This window comes from Malus domestica, chromosome 03 (genome assembly GCF_042453785.1).
Source record: "Malus domestica chromosome 03, GDT2T_hap1".
NCBI classification, from domain to species: Eukaryota; Viridiplantae; Streptophyta; class Magnoliopsida; order Rosales; family Rosaceae; genus Malus; species Malus domestica.
In genome coordinates, this window is record NC_091663.1 from 32,382,772 (window position 1) to 32,402,694 (window position 19,923).

General features: G+C 35.8%; 2 protein-coding genes and 1 pseudogene across 2 annotated transcripts; all 3 read left to right on the top strand.

Annotated features, from left to right (window-relative positions):
* The first annotated feature begins 2,523 nt into the window (after nucleotides 1-2,523).
* Nucleotides 2,524-8,145, top strand: LOC139194818 (uncharacterized; annotated as a pseudogene).
* A 1,566-nt stretch (nucleotides 8,146-9,711) lies between these two features.
* LOC139194819 (receptor-like protein 2) lies at nucleotides 9,712-11,883 on the top strand. Its single transcript, XM_070819738.1, has one exon. It carries the CDS (start codon nucleotides 9,712-9,714, stop codon nucleotides 11,881-11,883), a length of 2,172 nt encoding a protein of 723 aa, XP_070675839.1.
* A 5,991-nt stretch (nucleotides 11,884-17,874) lies between these two features.
* LOC139194820 (uncharacterized) lies at nucleotides 17,875-18,774 on the top strand. The gene has a single exon (XM_070819739.1). It carries the CDS (start codon nucleotides 17,875-17,877, stop codon nucleotides 18,772-18,774), a length of 900 nt encoding a protein of 299 aa, XP_070675840.1.
* Nucleotides 18,775-19,923: the final 1,149 nt, after the last annotated feature.

Below are 19,923 nucleotides of genomic sequence, written 5' to 3' on the forward strand. Positions count from 1 at the left end.
TCTCATGTTTTTAAAATTACAATGTCATACCTCATCTTACGAATTTGTTGCAATATCAAATCTCCCTCGGTTTGTCTGTTAATTTTTATGTTAAATGCTGACATGGCTTGGAGTGGGACATACTTCCTTGTCTAATTGGATAAAAATATTAATTAAATATTAATAAATTAAAAATAAATTATTTAAATATTATTATAAAAAATATAGGACCCACCCTTTCTCTCCTTCTCCCCTCTCTCACATCCGATCTCTCTTTCCTCTCTCTCCTATCTCTCTCTCACATCCCTTCTTTCTCTTTTCTCTCTCTCACATCCAAATTCTTGAGATTCTTTCTTCCTCCATTCTTTCACCTTCATCCTCCAAATTTCACTAACCCATTTCATCTTTCCTAGAAATTTAGATCGGCTGAGAGATAAAAAAAATTCACCACTCTCCTCCCCAGAAAAATTTCACCTTCATCCTCCAAATTTCAGCATTCTCCTCTCTCTCTCTCTCTCTCTCTCTCTCTCTCTCTCTCTCTCTCTCTCTCTCTCTCTCTCTCTCTCTCTCCCTTTCCTCCCCTAGATAATTTCAGCATTCTCCCCTGCAGACCTAAACTGCCCACAAAGATTGCCCCTTTTTCCACCAACAGTATACCTATCTCTCAATCACATTCATGGTAGAATACCTACTGAGATCGGCCAATTACAACTTGTCCACAACTTGGATCTTAGTGGCAACTACTTTTCCGGCAACATCCCAGAACAAATATCCAACCTAAAAAATCTAGAGAATTTGGGTCTTTCCATGAATCATTTGTCTGGAAACATCCCATTGTCATTGGCAAGCCTTGATTTCTTAAAATATTTCAATGTCTCGTACAATAATCTTGAACGACCAATCTCAACCATGGTCTAAAATATCCATAATATCCCAATATTTCCATCGAAATTTCCGTGTTTTTGGACTACCGATATTTTTTTGGACTACCGATATTTCCGATATCATCGATATTTTAGACCTTGCTAAGTCACTCATGTATCTTACCATGCAATGTATAAAGTGTAAAATATTGTACTAATTCATTATATATAAATGATTATGGTGTGTTTAAACTTCTTTCATTAATTACTACATATTTTCTACATTCACAATGTTTGACAGCTCGCTATATAATCAACTTAAATAAGTTATATCTATCATGCAATGCATTTCCTTACAATTTTTTGTGATAAACTAATAGATAATTGACTAAATAAACATCCTGCAAAGTTTCAATAAAAATTTCCAAGTTTTTCTTATAATTTCCGTGGTTTTTATTCAATTTTTATCGATATCGATAATATCCCGATATTTCCATCGAAATTTCCGTGTTTTTGGACTACCGATATATCCGATATCATCGATAATTTAGACCTTGATCCCAATAAGCACTCAGCTCCAAAGTTTCAATGCTTCTGCATTTGAGGGGAATACAAAACTGTGTGGCGCTCCACTTCCGAATGAGTGTCTACCAATTAAGGGCATTGATGTAGATAGTAAGAACAACCAAGGTGTGGACAATGAGCATGAAGTTCCAATGTTGTATATTTTCACCGCACTAGGTTTCATCGTTGGATTTTGGGGAGTGTTTGGTTCTTTAATTGTTAAGAAGACATGAAGATATGCATATTTTAAATTGTTAGGCAATGTACAAGATAGGTTCTATGTGAGGATTACAGTGCGTATGACCATGATGAAAAGAAGGCTTAGAGGAAACTAGATGTACTTTTCATTGTACATCTTGGGTTTTCTTTTCATACCGAAGACAACAAGAATATGTATACTTCTGATGTTTTCTCTATGTAAAAATTAATACTAATAGCACTTTTAAGGGTGATTCTGTCAAGGGTGCGTGCTTGGGGGGTTTATCTATGTTTTGAATATCCCTAGCTTGTGTATGTTGAAATATTATGTCATTCAAGACCACCAGATGGCTTGGAGAATGGGTATTGAAGCGTGATGGCATGACAGAGTCATTCTCTACGAATATTTGCTCGAACAATAAGAGTCTGAAGAGAGAATTATATAGCACGGTATGGAAGACTACATGACGTTGTGCAGAATAAGTTGTTCAATTATATTAATCTGGTTAGGTTGAAGATTTTCTCTTTTCCTTCTGTTGTTTATGAAAACTGTGGAGGAGTTTTTGGGATGGAGTTTTTGATGTTGTGAATGTGATGGGTAGGTGGAGCTGAAAGACTGATCGTCGACTAAAGTTCACGTTTTCACTTCCCACCACCGATAAAAATCGATGCTTTGAGGAGACCGTTTCTGGTGTGTGGCAGTGTGTGGCTTTCTCGACTTCAATTTTATGCTTTGATCAAATAAATCATTTTTTCATCAATAGTATCAGTAGTACGAGAATTGAAAGGTCGTGATTGAATTGAAAAAATACTATTTTTTTTATAATTGCCAATCTAATGGATAAAAAGTCGGATGGATAATTGCCTCCACCTGTCTCAAATTGGTTTTGGGTTGAATGCTCACATTCTAATATGGTAAATGGGAGCTTCATCAAATAGGGTAATACGCATGTTTCGCTTCTTTTAGGCCCTTTGGGAATGTATAAAAGTTGGAACAAGCACAACATGTTTTCCTTTCTTTTGTTTTTATTTTTTATCAGTTTCGCGTTGATCAGCTGTCATTCAAGATACTGTCATTTGGTTTCACAGGTATCTTTCCAGTTACTGTATATGGTGCCTTCCTAAACCGACATATATTCTATCGACTTCATGCTTTGTGTGCATATATATGGTGCCTTTCTGTTGCTCTCTGCATGCTGTTCATGTGGCCATCGTTTGATGTAATACTAACAGATCAGGTTTCTGTTGTCATCGCACTGCTGAAGCTTAAGAAGGCAACAAAGGTATTTGCACCTATTTTGTATGAATTGTTATCCGGTAGCTTCTGGTAGTAGAGTTGTTAAAGCATTACATCTTTCTGTCCAGGTTTTGTTTTATTGTCATTTTCCGGATTTATAGAAAACCCGTAGACTTCATAGAAGAAATGACAACTGGTCTGATTCCATGTCTTGGCTTTATGACATTCATCTAATTTTTCTTGTGCATTTTTCAGTGTGATTTTGTTGTGGATATACTACTATTTCTTACTAGATTTCCTTTTTGTTTTTTATAAATACTGCTGCAGGAAGGCAGATAAGATTCTTGTTAACAGCAAATTCACAGCATCTATATATGTTTGCAAAGACATTTAAGCATGAATCAGTTTAATGAACCAGCCAATTCTTACAAGTAACAAACATGTTTGTATATCTGCTGGTGCCTTTTGGTTTTACATTTATACTACCTTTATGATTCTATATCTAAGCATAACTTTGAAGATTTTCTTCTCAGACTTTCATCTGGTAGTTTACTGTTTTATTTTATTTTATTTTATTTTTTTATCTTTTCCTGCTTTGCTTTTTTCATTCGAGGCTAAGTTTCTGTCTCTCAATCGTTTTGAGAGGAAAAAGATTATAGACCGGGCAATTTCAGCCTTTTCTTTTCTTCGTACCCTCGAAGGTGATGTGCTTCAAGGTCCTGATCTGGCTGAAGATTCCTTGACAATTGCAGGCAAGATCCTACTTATTATCTCCCCTGAGTAATCTACTAATCTTAACGATTCTATAGGGATATGCGCGTTCCTTCATTACCTTATGTTGCTGTTGAAGACTCCTTATATTAGTTAGGCTATCAATAACCAAGTAGAAGCATGCAGTAATAACTAGGGCTGGATCGGCATGGGATCCCGTCCCAAAAATGGGATCCCGAATCCCAAACCAATCCTTTTTGGGATGAAAATCCGAATCCCGATCCCAAACCAAAATTTCGGTATTCCCGAAATATTTTCGGGATTTCGGTATGGTTTCGGTTTTCAATTCAAAAAAAATTTGGCTTCTTGTTAATGGAAGAAGCTGATAAATTAAATTAAATTAAATTCAAACCTGCAGATCGAGCATACAAAGCAGAAAAGATTCAAACCTGCATATTGAGCATGCAAAAAGCAGAAAAGAAATCGAACATGCAAAGGAGAAATTGACCATGGAAATCCAGAAATCCAAATCAACCAAATCCACATAAAATTAATCCAGAAATCCCCAGAAAATTAATCAAGAAATCCAAATCCAAATCAAAACAATCAAAAGCTCTAAATCATAAATTCCTAATTTATAAATCCTCATTCGAACCCTAATTCAGAGAAAGCTTCAGAGAGGAAAGAGAAAGATATGGATCGAGCTTCGAAGATTTGAGAGAGCTTTCGGCAGTAGCTCTTTGCTCTCTCTGCTTCTCAACACCGAAGAGTGCTGCTCTCTGCCTCAAGAGTCAAAACCAAACTCAAGAGCTTTCGGCAGTAGCTCCTTCCTCTCTCTTCTCCTCTCTGCTTCTCAACATGAAGAGTGATGTTCTCTGCCCCATGAGTGATGCTCTCTGCCTCAAGTGCTGCTCTCTGCGCCTTTCCTGCTTTTGAGGTGGGAAGTCTGAACCGAAACCCAAAGCCAATTTGTGCCTTTCCCAAATTTTTAATAATATTTTGGTGCCTTCTGTGAGCCAATTTGTGCCTTTCCCAAATTTTTAATAATATTTTGGTGCCTTCCGTGAGTGGAAGCCAAAAGGCTCCTGCTTTTGACTTAGGAAGTGGGAACCGAAAGCTAAAGAAAAAAAACATTTCGGGATTTCGGGAATACCGAAAAAATGGGATTTGGAAACCAATCCCATACCGATTATTTCGGTATTTTTCGGGACGGAATTACCGATCTTCGGGATAATTTTGGTTTGGAATTTTTCGGTTTGAGTTCGGGATTTTTTCGGTTTGGTTTGGGATTTTTGGGATTTTTTTCCAGCCCCAGTAATAACCTGGTTGTGTGATTAAGCTTTCCCTTAGTTCATTTGTGTGTTGAGAGCTTTACGGATCTTGCAATTTAACATTAGTATCTGGATGTGGAAAGACATTCTTTTGTGTTTTTCGTGGTAAATTGCGAAACATTAGCCTATATCTAGAATTTTCGTGAAGGTTTAGACCCATAGCCAAGCCTAGAATTGTTGTTTATGAGAAAAAAAATAGCAATGAACTATTGTTCTGTTATCTTACTGTATCATATGTCCCTTATGAGCAGTTTTATAAGCTTGTCTGTCGCACAGCGTAATCAGAACCCTGTATGGGGTGTTCAAATTCTCCTTTGTTATTTGCGAAAATATTTCCGCTTCGTTTGGCATGAAATATGTGAAAAATATATACAGATGTCAAAATTTAAATAACAATGGCCATGATGACTTAACTTGTAGATACTGAGAGACCATCAAGTCCAAAGAAATGGGGGTGATAATTCTGTAGAAGGCTGCAATGACCTGGTATTTGGGAGGTGAATGCATTTAGATTGACTGGACTCGTTTTTATCTCTCAAACATTATTCTGCAGGGTTCCAAATAATGCAGGTTTTGTAGGAAACAAGTGTCATAGTTTTAGCAATTCTATGTTTGACTTAAACAATAGTTTCTGACTGTTTAGTCCAGACATTTTGAGATATTAAATCTTGTCTCAAATTAAAAGTTCGGTCATATTGGGTGTTGGAGAACAATTTAGAAACCGAAATAACAGAAATACAGAACTTGAAATATTTATACTTTATTACTCAAAAATACTTGCAATACAGAATGATACACAACGACTACAGAAAATTAAATATGAGAATATCAAAAGTACTAACTTGATTACAGAAGGTAGATGCTAGCGTAAAAGCTATGTCCTTCGAACAGTAATTCCGTCCCACTCTTATGCTTGTGGTTCTACAACGTCTGCTCGACCAGGATACAACTACCTAATCCTACAACCCGCACTGGATTATAGAATTCTAGCGAATTGCTTGGTGTGTTTACTCTCTCTGGAAAGTTTGTACGGAAGAAAAGGAAGAAGAATTGATCATTGATGATGAACTGAGGACTCCAGTTATATAGGCTCTTTCATACCTCTTCAAATACCTTTTGGATGTATCTGAAGCTTTACAACTCTTTACAAAAGGTTGTATCTTTAATCAAAATGTTTTTAATTAAACGTTTTAATTAAAAACTTAATTCAAAATTAAAACTAATTGATTAGATTAATTTTAATTCATATTAATATTATGGTATAATCATCAAGCCCAATCCACAGAAATGGTGGCCCAAGCCTCAATTCCCGTTCCAAGTGGTCCATCACATAACTAATATTATAGAAGACAAAAGGTATATAAATCTACTTTGGAATCTTGTTTTCACCAATGTGGGACAAGAGTCTCAAAACTTCCAACAATACCCCACATTTTAGAGAAACTAAGATACGAGAGTAAACAGTAAATGTGACATACATCAGGAAAGGTGTCTTTTGGACTTGAACCTACCTTAGTATATACTTATCGGATTTACTAGATGACGCAGTGAATATAAAATCTTGAACTGTTTATCTCCGCAGTAAACCAAGACAATAAGCAAAACATATGCCACACCAACACATTGCAAATTCATACGTTTGTGTTCATTTTGGTCCTGAACAAATCCTGGATTCATGAGAGCTTTAGAGAATGTAGCCATATAATTCTCATAAATGCGACCCCACATTTTCTCTCATATAGGTGATATTGATTAAGAATAGGCTGCTACTATTCCACTTGACATACAAGTATCAATATCATTAAACTAATGTATCTTATACTCATCAGCAGTCACCACACTTCTTCTATCATAGGAATGGGTATGTAAGTGTGTTTCTTCTTGAATCTAGCCAAACCAGTTTGCCTATTGAACCTAGACCATGGGATCTCCAATCAACTAGGTCAGGTTTCCGTTTGGCAGTTTCATTTTACTCTATTGGCTTTAAACCCATTCCCCTCGATGTATGCTTAACTTGCTCTCTAGATAAGCCTTTAGTAAGCGGATCCGCAATATTATCTTTTGACTTGACATAGTCAATAGAAATTACACCACTAAAGAGCCATTGCTTTATTGTGTTATGTCTTCGTCTAATTTGTCTAGACTTCCCATTGTATACACTATTTTTAGCTCGATATTGTGCAGCTAAACTATCACAGTGTATACATAACTAATATTATTTAATATTAATATTATGGTATAATCATCAAGCCCAATCCATAGAAATGGTGGCCCAAGCCTCAATTCCCATTCCAAGTGGTCCAACACATAACTAATATTGTAGAAGACAAAAGGTATATAAAGGTACTTTGGAATCTTGTTTTCACCAATGTGGGACAAGAGTCTCAAAACTTCCAACATTGGGGATTCTAATGTGTTCGTCACTCAGTGTTGTATTGGGTTGGCTTCTACCTACTGTGGATGCTCGGTAAACAACCATATGTACGCTGGATTTCTATATGAGCTTGCAGGACAAGTTATGCTGGGTCCTTAGGTTTGGTTTATCCGGGTCAACCCTTGTCTAGACCATGTACCAAGAGGAGTCAATTCTACTTCAATGGCATACTGGTTGACTTTAATTTGACATTGATATACCCATGTATCATTCCTTAAGTGATTGGTAGATCTGCAATATCTTCTGTACATACGGGAATGATAAATATAATACATGTCCCATGTTTTAGGTGGCTTCGATAATCGTTTGAGAGAAAATGATGAGTACTTAGAGGAGCTCAGAAGTCTAGCAGAAAGGGAAGGAGTGTCCAATCAGGTTAACTTCATCACATCTTGCTCGACCGCTGAAAGAATTGCACTTCTCTCCCAATGCCTATGCGCCCTTTATACGCCAAAGCTGAAAATTACATAATTTTGTTTCGTTGATCAGATATCGTGGGGAAAATGAAATTGATATGGGATATTAAAAAATGCAGGATGAACAGTTTGGCATTGTACCTCTGGAGGCAATGGCTGCTCATAGACCTGTCATTGCGTGCAACAGTGGGGACCCTGTAGAGATAGTTAAGAATGGTGAAACAGGACTTCTGTGTGAATGTAACCAAGAGATTTCTCCTTGGCTATGGCTAAACTCATAACAGACCCGCATATGGCTCAGAGAAAGGGTATAGAAGCACGACAGCATGTCACAAAGTCATTCTCTAGGAAAATATTTGGTCAGCACTTGAATCAATACATTGTTGATGTTGCTCGGGCCAAAAGAGAATGAAGAGGGAATTAACATAGCACGATACGAAGAACTGTATGACTAAGTTGTTCAACTGAGTCAACTCATAGATTTAAATATAATCTGGTTAGTTTTAGGATTTTCTTATGTTTTATGATTTTGTTCTTTTGGTTCATATTTAAACTTTGATATTTTTGAATGACCAGCGTAAGTCAACTCAGGCCAAGTTTAGCATTTTCTGTATACTACACTTCGATATTGTTAACAGTTCTACTGTAGAACTTCTACATAACCATCGTTAGGCGTCACTCTATTTTAGCTGTACTCCCCAAAATTCAATGTTCTGTTCTTTTTTTTTTTCAATTACCTAACAGGAGAGGCATTAGTTCTTCTCAATGTGGGTTGTCTTCATCTAGGGCAAATTTGCCAAACATGGCCGGTTGTAGACTTTGAGACTGTTTTAAGAGGTTCCGCTTAGGGCCGTCTTGGCCTAGCCTAGGCGCTAGGCGACTAGCTACAACCACATTTGATTCTTAGGCCTTTAAAATTAAGAAGGGGCGCTTAGGTAGACCGTCTAGGTTGTGACACTCACTTAGACAAAAAATAGGTAACTTTCATTTTTTATTTTTATTTTTTAATAAATTGTAAGAGACTTGTTGGATACTTGTATGAATACTCCTCATATGCTTGTTCCCCATGTTTTCAATATGTTCTAGTACTTGTATAATTATACCTTAAATGTCATTTTTTGTTGCAATATATGTATTCTAATACAATTATGTATTTTTTTAAGTATAAGTAAACATTTATTTATATGTTATATAATAAATTTAATTAAAATTAAAAAAAAACCCGCCTAGGTAACCACTTAGGCCCAGCCTAAAAGCCCAGACGCTAGGCCCCGCCCACCGTCGACTAGCGCTTTTTAGAACCTTGCTTTGAATGTCTAATTTGAGTAAGCGGAGTCATATTCTTTCTCAACATGCTTTCCTATGTGTGGGGAAAGTTTATGGTTTAAGGTATGGGGAAAGTTCTTGGAGGTGTTCAGGTTCATTTCAGTTGAGTCAATTCATGTTTTTGCATGCCGTATGCGAAACGTTGATTCAGGTTTTTGCATGCCGTATGCGAAACGTTGATAGCACTAAACAGCACGTACTTACAAAAACTAGCTTTCAGTGTCAATTCATATTTTATCTCGAAAGAACCTTTTTTTATTCAATTACCACGTAGAAACAAAGGGATAAGTTCTTCCCCTTCTTCTAGGGCAAAGTACTAGTGAGTCGTCGTATGACATTAGCTCTTGTCCTTTCACGGTGGCCCCTCCTTAATTCAAAACCAATGTCTTCCAGTGGGAATTAACTTCTCGACGTATAGATGGGTTTGGAAAATTTGTACTGTGTGGTTATGGTTGTTTGCCAATTTCTCAATTTGCAGTGATGTTTGCCGCTAGCGTTTTCGAGCTTCAATGATTCATCGTTGGCAGACTAAAAGGAAGAAGACAGAAAAGAACTTCGGATTATGTATGCAATCAGTCGCTCTATATATACCTTTGAGAATTTCGAATGTAAAGAAACATATCTACGCTAGAGCAGCTTAGTTTCTAAACCAATGGCTCATGGCTTCCTTCTCGTCCTCTTATTCTCTCACATCATCTCTACAAATGTTCATGCATGCAACCAAACTGAGCGCACCGCTCTTTTTTCCTTCGCCTCCACCCTATCTTCTCGTCCTTTAAATTGGACTTCGGTTAAATGTTGTCATTGGAAAGGCATCACTTGTAATCAGGATGGTTTGGTCACCCATTTGCTCTTATCCTCCAGAGGTCTCAAAGGAGCTATTTTCCCCTCATCATCATTGCTAGGAAATCTCACAAGCCTCACCCACTTGAATCTCTCTCACAATTCACTTTCCGGGTCACTTGAAACTGAATTCTTCTCATCTTTGAATCATCTTGAGATCCTTGATTTAAGCTTTAATCTTCTTTCTGGAGAGCTACCGTTTTCTCTGCCATCCCACAATATCCAGACGTTGGATTTATCAAGCAATCGCTTCCATGGTGCAATTCCATCATCATTCTTTCAACAAGCTCAGAATTTAACTAGTTTCAACGTCCATAACAATAGCTTCTCAGGTTTGATCCCATGCTCCATGTGTCTTCATTCTTCTCCCTTGATTAGGTTGTTGGATTTTTCCCTCAATGCATTCAGTGGTAGCATTTCTTCTGGACTCGGGGAGTGTTCAAAACTGCAAATTTTTCGTGCTGGTAACAATAACCTCTCAGGGCTACTCCCGAAAGATATCTACAATGCCACCAAACTTGAAGAAATTGCATTCCCTTCCAATTCACTCCATGGAGCCATAAGTGAGAAAATTTTCAACCTCACCAACCTGGCAATCCTTGACCTCTCCTTTAATCAATTGAGTGGCGTTCTCCTTCTACATTTTGGAAAGCTCTCCAAATTGAAACTCTTGGCTCTTGATTTTAACCATTTCGAAGGTTCTTTGCCCCCATCGTTGATGAACTGCACGAACCTTGTAGAAATACATATGGCAGCCAACAACTTGGATGGAGATATCTCCATGCTCAATTTCTCGAAACTTAGTCACCTCAGTAAGCTTGACCTATTTCGTAACCACTTTACTGGTACATTTCCAACAAGCCTTTATTCATGCAAGTCCCTAAAAGCTATTCGTTTGACTGCAAATAGTATAGAGGGAAAAATACAACCTGAACTTCTTTCATTGAAATCTTTATCCTTTCTCTCACTAAGTGGCTTAACCAACATCACTGGGGCAATGAAGATATTAATGCATTGCAAAAGTCTTCAAACACTCATCCTTCCGTATTCTTTCATAGGCGAGGAAATGCCAGCTGATGAAGGCATGGTTGATTTCGGTGGATTCCAAAATCTTCGAATATTGATGTTTTATTATTGTGAGTTCACTGGTCAAATGCCTTTATGGTTATCAAAACTCAAGAATGTGGAGATCTTGGTTTTGAAAGGTAATAGAATTACAGGGCCAATTCCTAGATCGTTGGGGACTCTTCCCAAACTCTTATTCTTGAACTTGGCAGACAACCAAATTTCCGGTGAATTTCCAAAAGACCTTTGTGGACTACCAAGGTTGGCACATGAATTGACCACAACCCAAGTAGACGATTATATTGACTTGCCTCTCTTCACCGTTTCAACCCTAATTTACCCACGAAGAATGTCCAACTTTGCACCAACAATATCCTTATCTCTCAATCACATGCATGGCAGAATACCTACTGAGATCGGCCAAATACACCTTGTCCACATCTTGGATCTTAGTGGCAACTACTTTTCTGGCAACATTCCAGAACAAATATCCAACCTCAAAAATCTAGAGAATTTAAGCCTCTCCATGAATCATTTGTCTGGAAACATCCCGTTGTCATTGGCAAGCTTTAATTTCTTAAAATATTTAAATGTCTCGTACAATAATCTCGAAGGACCAATCCCAACAAGCACTCAGCTCCAAAGTTTCAATGCTTCTGCGTTTGAGGGGAATTCAAAACTGTGTGGCCCTCCACTTCCGAATGAGTGTCTACCAATTAAGGGCATTGATGCAGATAGTAAGAACTACCAAGGTGTGGACAACGAGTATCAATTTCCATGGTTGTATATTTTCACTGCACTAGGTTTCATCGTAGGATTTTGGGGAGTGTGTGGTTCTTTAATTGCTAAGAAGACATGGAGATGTGCATATTTTAAATTTTTAGACAATGTACAAGATAGGCTTAGAGGAGACTAGATTGTAATTTTAATCGGTTTTCTTTTCATACCAAAGACTGCGAGGATATGTATATTACATTTTCCTCTAGGTCTATGTCCCTTCTTTTGTTCCTGTATTTTCTTTTGTAAGAAGGGTAAGGTTTATATCCTCCCTCATTTCTTGTATTTTATTTTTATTTTGTTTATCTTGTTTTATGAAATGTTTATTTTCCTTACTAAGTGTAACTCTCTTTTTTTCATATCAAAATAAATTAAACTAAGAGTGCGCAATGTATGGAAGATTTTCTGGTTACGTTGTGCAGAATAAGTTGTTCAATTAAATATATTAATCTGGTTAGGTTGAAGATTTTCTTCTGTTGTATGATTTTTCTTCTTATGTTCATATTTTGAAAGTTGAAATATTACAAGTTTGAATGTCTACTTCGAGTATGTCAAGTCATATTCTTTCTCAACATGCTTTCCTGCGTGTGGGGAAAGTTTATGGTTTAAAGTTCAATGACTCGTTTATGTAACCATAATAAAATATGGTGAAATTAAATTAGGAGGAATTGAATTGAGGATGAATTAAATTGAGGAGAATCAAAATTTAGATTTTCATAAAATCAAAATTTAGATTTACGTCCTATTCAGCCTTTTGGGGCACGTTGTCGAAGAACCAACTCGGGTGCTTATTTATGTAAAAACCAGTTTCAAACAGTTTTATAATTATACAATTTGGGTCACACCCGACCCGTTTCAGCCCAATACAGCAAAGATGGTTTCTCCTTTTAGAGATTTTGAATTAGAATGTGCAGAGAATTGGGGCGAAAGAAGGAGCTGAAAAAATGGCGGAGAAGAAAGGAGGCTCCAAGTCGAACGTTGCAATCATACATCCCGATCCGGGCATCGGTAACTTCTTCTTCTTCTCTTTTCCTTCTGTTGTTTATGAAAAATGTGGAGGAGATTTTCGAATTGAGTTTTTGATGTTGTGAATGTGATGGATAGGTGGAGCTGAAAGACGGATCGTCGACTAAAGTTCACGTTTTCACTTCCCACCACCGATAAAAATCGATGCTTTGAGGAGACCATTTCTGGTGTGTGTCAGTGTGTGGCTTTCTCGACTTCAATTTTATGCTTTGATCAACGTTTCATGTACGACATGTCAAAACCTGAAGTGACTCAACTGACTACCTTAAACCTTAGACCTTAAACTCTAGACCCTAAACATTACCCACACACAGGAAAGCATTGAGAAAGAATATGACTCAGCATACTCGAAGTAGACATTCAAAACCAGACTTTGTAGCTAAACAGGTATAAGAGATTAGTGTAATTTCTCAGTTTGGTCTCTAACAATGAAAATCAACAGAAGCGGTCCCTAAATTTGCCTATCGTAAATCATTTTGGTCTTTACATTCCATGAAAAATTCCTCAATTATTATGTTAATGTGATGAAGTGACGTCTCGTGGGACCCACAAATCCATCATCTTCGACTCTTGGTCTGGGAAGTGTACCCAAATAAAAATCTTCCACCAAAAAAAACAAAAAACAAGAGGGATTTTGATCTGGACAAACTCAGAATAACTAGCAAATTTTTCACAAAATGATTTACGATGGATAAACTGAGCGACAAATTATGTCGATTTTCATTGTTAGAACTTAGAACCAAATTGAGAAATTATGCTAATATCAGAGATCATTTAGGCTCAAAAGCCTTAAAAATATGATATTTCAAATTTTAAAATATATATGAACCATAAGAAGAAAAATCTAAAACATAAGAAAATCCTCTGAACACCTAGATTCATCCAAAAGAGATTTTCCACTTGCAGATGACATTACATTTGAAGGATGGCCACCATGAAAGGTCCGGACCTCCTAATTTTAGCGAATTTTCCCTAGATGAAGACAACCACATTGAAAAGAACTAATGCCTTTCCTGTTAGGTAATTGAAAAAAGAACAGAACGTTGAATTTTGGGAAAAGTATAGCTAAAATAGAGTGACGTCTAAGGATGGTTACGTAGAAACGTTAACGATGTGTCGTATACAAAAAATGCTAAACATGGCCTAAGTACAAAGAAATTTGAATTTGACGATACATATCATCGAGAATATTTATGAATTTGAATGCAAAGGTAAAACTCAGAAATGGAATAGCTTGGAATGGGGGGACTGAAACCCTAGAGTTTCAGTTACAATCATCTCCAATTATTTTGATGGTGATAATGAGTGATCTGAGAGAGAATTTATAAATTAAATTTTTTATAAATAAAATAAAAATCTAACAAGGAAATATGTGAATAGTAAAATACTGATGAATACAAAGTTCTAGGACTTTGATTAAAAACTGAAATTCAACAAGGCTTTAGTCATAGAAAATTGGTGATTAGGACTTTGGATGCGGTCCCTAGTTATGAATATTCTTTGACTCAAACCTTGTTGGTTTTCAATTTTTGATCCGAGTCCCTGAAATTAATGTGATAATTTATTTCTATGTACGTTAATATATATTTTAAATTAAAAATTGAAATTTATAGTTGTTTATATTAATGAGATTTTAAATAAAAAACCATAATTTGTGGGATTAAAAATATTAAAATATAAATATACCATTGTGTGTGTGTGTCTATATATATAAACATGGGTACGTTCATCAAAATTAACCAAAAAATTATTGTATTAAAAAATGTGTACATTCTTCAAAATCCCCTATATATATATATATATATATATTAGGCTTAATAACATTAGTAAATTTCTTCGATTAAACTTAACATGGATACATTCTCAAATCAAAGAAAAAGGAATGTACCCATATAAGTTTAAAAATGGAATAGAAAAAAATTGAATAGATACATTTTACATCTAACAAATTGGTATATATAAGAATGAGTACATTTTAAGATTAAAAATTTGAAAATAAATTACATGAATCGGTACATATAATTAGCATGGGTACATTTAGCAAAATTAAAAATGGGTACAAATAAAAAAAAATAGGGGTACAAATACAAATAAAATTTTATAAAGTGGGCACATAAAGAAATTAATATATGGTACAAATTACTATCAACGTTTCATGTACGGCATGTCAAAACTTGAAGTGACTCAATTGACTACCTTAAACCTTAGACCTTAAACTCTAGACCCTAAACATTACCCACACACAGGAAAGCATTGAGAAAGAATATGACTCAACATACTCGAAGTAGACATTCAAAACCAGACTTTGTAGCTAAACAGGGTATAAGAGATTAGTGTAATTTCTCAGTTTGATCTCTAACAATGAAAATCAACAGAAGCGGTTCCTAAATTTGCCTATTGTAAATCATTTTGGTCTTTACATTCCATGAAAAATTCCTCAATTATTATGTTAATGTGATGAAGTGACGCCTCGTGGGTCCCACAAATCCATCATCTTCGACTCTTGGTCTGGGAAGTGTACCCAGATAAAAATCTTCCACCAAAAAAAAAAACAAAAAACAAGAGGGATTTTGATCTGGACAAACTCAGAATAACTAACAAATTTTTCACAAAATGATTTACGATGGATAAACTGAGCGACAAATTATGTCGATTTTCATTGTTAGAACTTAGAACCAAATTGAGAAATTATGCTAATATCAGAGATCATTTAGGCTCAAAAGCCTTAAAAATACGATATTTTAAATTTTAAAATATATATGAACCATAAGAAGAAAAATCTAAAACATAAGAAAATCCTCTGAACACCTAGATTCATCCAAAAGAGATTTTCCACTTGCAGATGACATTACATTTGAAGGATGGCCACCATGAAAGGTCCGGACCTCCTAATTTTAGCGAATTTTCCCTAGATGAAGACAACCACATTGAAAAGAACTAATGCCTTTCCTGTTAGGTAATTGAAAAAAGAACAGAACGTTGAATTTTGGGAAAAGTATAGCTAAAATAGAGTGACGTCTAAGGATGGTTACGTAGAAACGTTAACGATGTGTCGTATACAAAAAATGCTAAACATGGCCTAAGTACAAAGAAATTTGAATTTGACGATACATATCATCGAGAATATTTATGAATTTGAATGCAAAGGTAAAACTCAGAAATGGAATAGCTTGGAATGGGGGGACTGAAACCCTAGAGTTTCAGTTACAATCATCTCCAATTATTTTGATGGTGATAATGAGTGATCTGAGAGAGAATTTATAAATTAAATTTTTTATAAATAAAATAAAAATCTAACATGGAAATATGTGAATAGTAAAATACTGATGAATACAAAGTTCTAGGACTTTGATTAAAAACTGAAATTCAACAAGGCTTTAGTCATAGAAAATTGGTGATTAGGACTTTGGATGCGGTCTCTAGTTATGAATATTCTTTGACTCAAATCTTGTTGGTTTTCAATTTTTGATCCGAGTCCCTGAAATTAATGTGATAATTTATTTTTATGTACGTTAATATATATTTTAAATTAAAAATTGAAATTTATAGTTGTTTATATTAATGAGATTTTAAATAAAAAACCATAATTTGTGGGATTAAAAATATTAAAATATAAATATACCATTGTGTGTGTGTCTATATATATAAACATGGGTACGTTCATCGAAATTAACCAAAAAATTATTGTATTAAAAAATGTGTACATTCTTCAAAATCCCCTATATATATATATATATATATATATATATATATATATATATATATATATATATATATATATATATATAAGGCTTAATAACATTAGTAAATTTCTTCGATTAAACTTAACATGGATACATTCTCAAATCAAAGAAAAAGGAATGTACCCATATAAGTTTAAAAATGGAATAGAAAAAAATTGAATAGATACATTTTACATCTAACAAATTGGTATATATAAGAATGAGTACATTTTAAGATTAAAAATTTGAAAATAAATTACATGAATCGGTACATATAATTAGCATGGGTACATTTAGCAAAATTAAAAATGGGTACAAATAAAAAAAAAATAGGGGTACAAATACAAATAAAACTTTATAAAGTGGGCACATAAAGAAATTAATATATGGGTACAAATTACTATCAACGTTTCATGTACGGCATGTCAAAACTTGAAGTGACTCAATTGACTACCTTAAACCTTAGACCTTAAACTCTAGACCCTAAACATTACCCACACACAGGAAAGCATTGAGAAAGAATATGACTCAACATACTCGAAGTAGACATTCAAAACCAGACTTTGTAGCTAAACAGGGTATAAGAGATTAGTGTAATTTCTCAGTTTGGTCTCTAACAATGAAAATCAACAGAAGCGGTCCCTAAATTTGCCTATTGTAAATCATTTTGGTCTTTACATTCCATGAAAAATTCCTCAATTATTATGTTGACGTGATGAAGTGACGCCTCGTGGGTCCCACAAATCCATCATCTTCGATTCTTGGTCTGGGAAGTGTACCCAGATAAAAATCTTCCACCAAAAAAAAAACCAAGAGGGATTTTGATTTGGACAAACTTAGAATAACTGACAAATTTTTCACAAAATGATTTACGATGGATAAACTGAGCGACAAATTACGTCGATTTTCATTGTTAGAACTTAGAACCAAATTGAGAAATTATGCTAATATCAGAGATCATTTAGGCTCAAAAGCCTTAAAAATATAATATTTCAAATTTTAAAATATATATGAACCATAAGAAGAAAAATCTAAAACATAAGAAAATCCTCCGAACACCTAGATTCATCCAAAAGAGATTTTCCAAAGATGACATTACATTTGAAGGATGGCCACCATGAAAGGTCCGGACCTCCTAATTTTAGCGAATTTTCCCTAGATGAAGACAACCACATTGAAAAGAACTAATGCCTTTCCTGTTAGGTAATTGAAAAAAGAACAGAACATTGAATTTTGGGAAAAGTATAGCTAAAATAGAATGACGTCTAAGGATGGTTACGTAGAAACGCTAACAAAATCGATGTGTCGTATACAAAAAATACTAAACATGGCCTAGGTACGAAGAAATTTGAATTTGACAATACATATCATCGATAATATTTATGAATTTTGATGGTTCTTACACTCAAAAGGCTTCTGAAGCTGGGATTGTCATCATAAATCCTGAAGGAGTTCACCATTATTATTCATTCCTCCTAGATTATCAAGGAAGCACCAACAATCGGGCAGAATATGAAGCCTTAATAATTGGCCTAGAAATCTTGATAGAGTTGGGGGCAATGGAGGTTGAGGTGTTTGGTGACTCAGAACTAGTGATCAACCAGCTGAATGAGGAATACAAGTGTAGGCATATCACCATGGCTGGATATTACTTGGCAGCCACTCAATTGTTAAGTTATTGGGATACTAAGGTATCAATTAATCATATCCTTAGGGAATCTAATTTGGTGGCCAACGAGATGGTGCAAGTAGCCTTTGGAACACTGATCCAAGAAAGAAAATATGGATTAGATGTTGAAATTCAAAGGAGAAATCTTCCTTCTATTTTAGAGACGGGATTCAGCCTGGATATAATGGTTACGGAGCCAGAAATAGAAAACTGGAGAGCATCCATCATTCAATACTTGAAAGATCATTCTTTCCCCACAAGCAAGAAGAATAGACAAAAAGCAACTAAGTATGTCTTGTGGGCTAAGAACTTGTTAAGAAAAACTCCAGATGGGCTATTATTGAAATGCCTAGGCCAAGAAGAATCTATGAGAGTAATGGCCGAGGTGCACAAAGGAATATGTAGGGCACATCAAGCTGGAACAAAGATGAGATGGTTGCTCAGGAGGTATGGGTATTTTTGGCCCAACATGGAAAAAGACTGCAAGTCCTATGCCCGAGACTGTGAGGAATGTCAAAGGCATGGACCTCTCCAACATGTACCTTCAGTACCTTTGAACCCAGTAGTCAAGCCTTGGCCCTTCAGAGGATGGGCAATGAACTTTATCGGGTAGATCTACCCAGCTTATAGCAAAGGGCATACTTTTATAATAGTAGCAACAAACTATTTCACTAAATCGGTAGAAGCCTCGGCCGTGAAAACTATAACCTCAGTTGCGGTCAAGAAATTTATTGAAACCAAGATTCTACACAGATATTAGGTGCCCGAAACCATAGTCATGGATTACGGGCCATCTTTTATTTCAAATGAGGTTGAGGAGTTTGCAAGTAAATACAAGATACAAATGATTCAATCTAGTCCTTACTACCCTCAGTCAAATGGTCAGGCCGAAGCTAGCAACAAGATCTTGATAAACATTATCAAAAAAATGGTGGCAGATAGTCCGGAGAGGTGGCACGAGAAACTAGGGGATACTTTGTGGGCATATCGAACGTCCAAGAGGACAGGAACAACTCCTTACGCTCTGACCTTCGGGCAAGATGATGTGCTTCCTATGGAAATCAATGTAGGTCCTATCAGAATTCAGAATCAGTTCGGGTTACACAGTGAAGAATACATCGAAGCTATGTGTCAAGGAATTGAAGACTTGGATGTAGCTCGAATCGGGGCATTGAACCAGACTTGGATGTAGCTTACTTTCTAACCCAATGGCTCATGGCTTTCTTCTCATCCTCTTATTCTCTCACATCATCTCTACAAATGTTCATGCATGCAACCAAACTGAGCGCGCCTCTCTTCTGTCGTTCAGCTCCACCCTATCTTCTCCCCTTCAAAGTGGACTTCAATAAACTGTTGTTGTTGGAAGGGCATCACATGTAATCAGGATGGTTTGGTCACCCATTTGCTCTTATCCTCCAAATGTCTCAAAGAAGCTATTTTCCCCTCATCATCATCACTAGGAAATCTCACACACCTCACCCAGTTGAATCTCTCCCACAATTCACTTTCCAGACCACTTGAAACTGAATTCTTCTCGTCCTTGAATCGCCTTGAGATCCTTGATTTAAGCTTTAATCTTCTTTCTGGACAACTACCTTTTTCTCTGCCATCCCATAGTATCCAGATGTTGGATTTGTCAAGCAATCGCTTCCACGGTGCAATTGCATCATCATTCTATCAACAAGCTCAAAATTTAACTAGTTTCAACGTTCACAACAATAGCTTCTCAGGTTTGATCCCATCCTCTATATGTCTTCATTCT

Coding starts and splice junctions, on each gene's coding strand:
- LOC139194819 (XM_070819738.1), top strand. CDS start 9,712: ATGGCTCATGGCTTCCTTCTCGTCCTCTTATTCTCTCACATCATCTCT.
- LOC139194820 (XM_070819739.1), top strand. CDS start 17,875: ATGAATTTTGATGGTTCTTACACTCAAAAGGCTTCTGAAGCTGGGATT.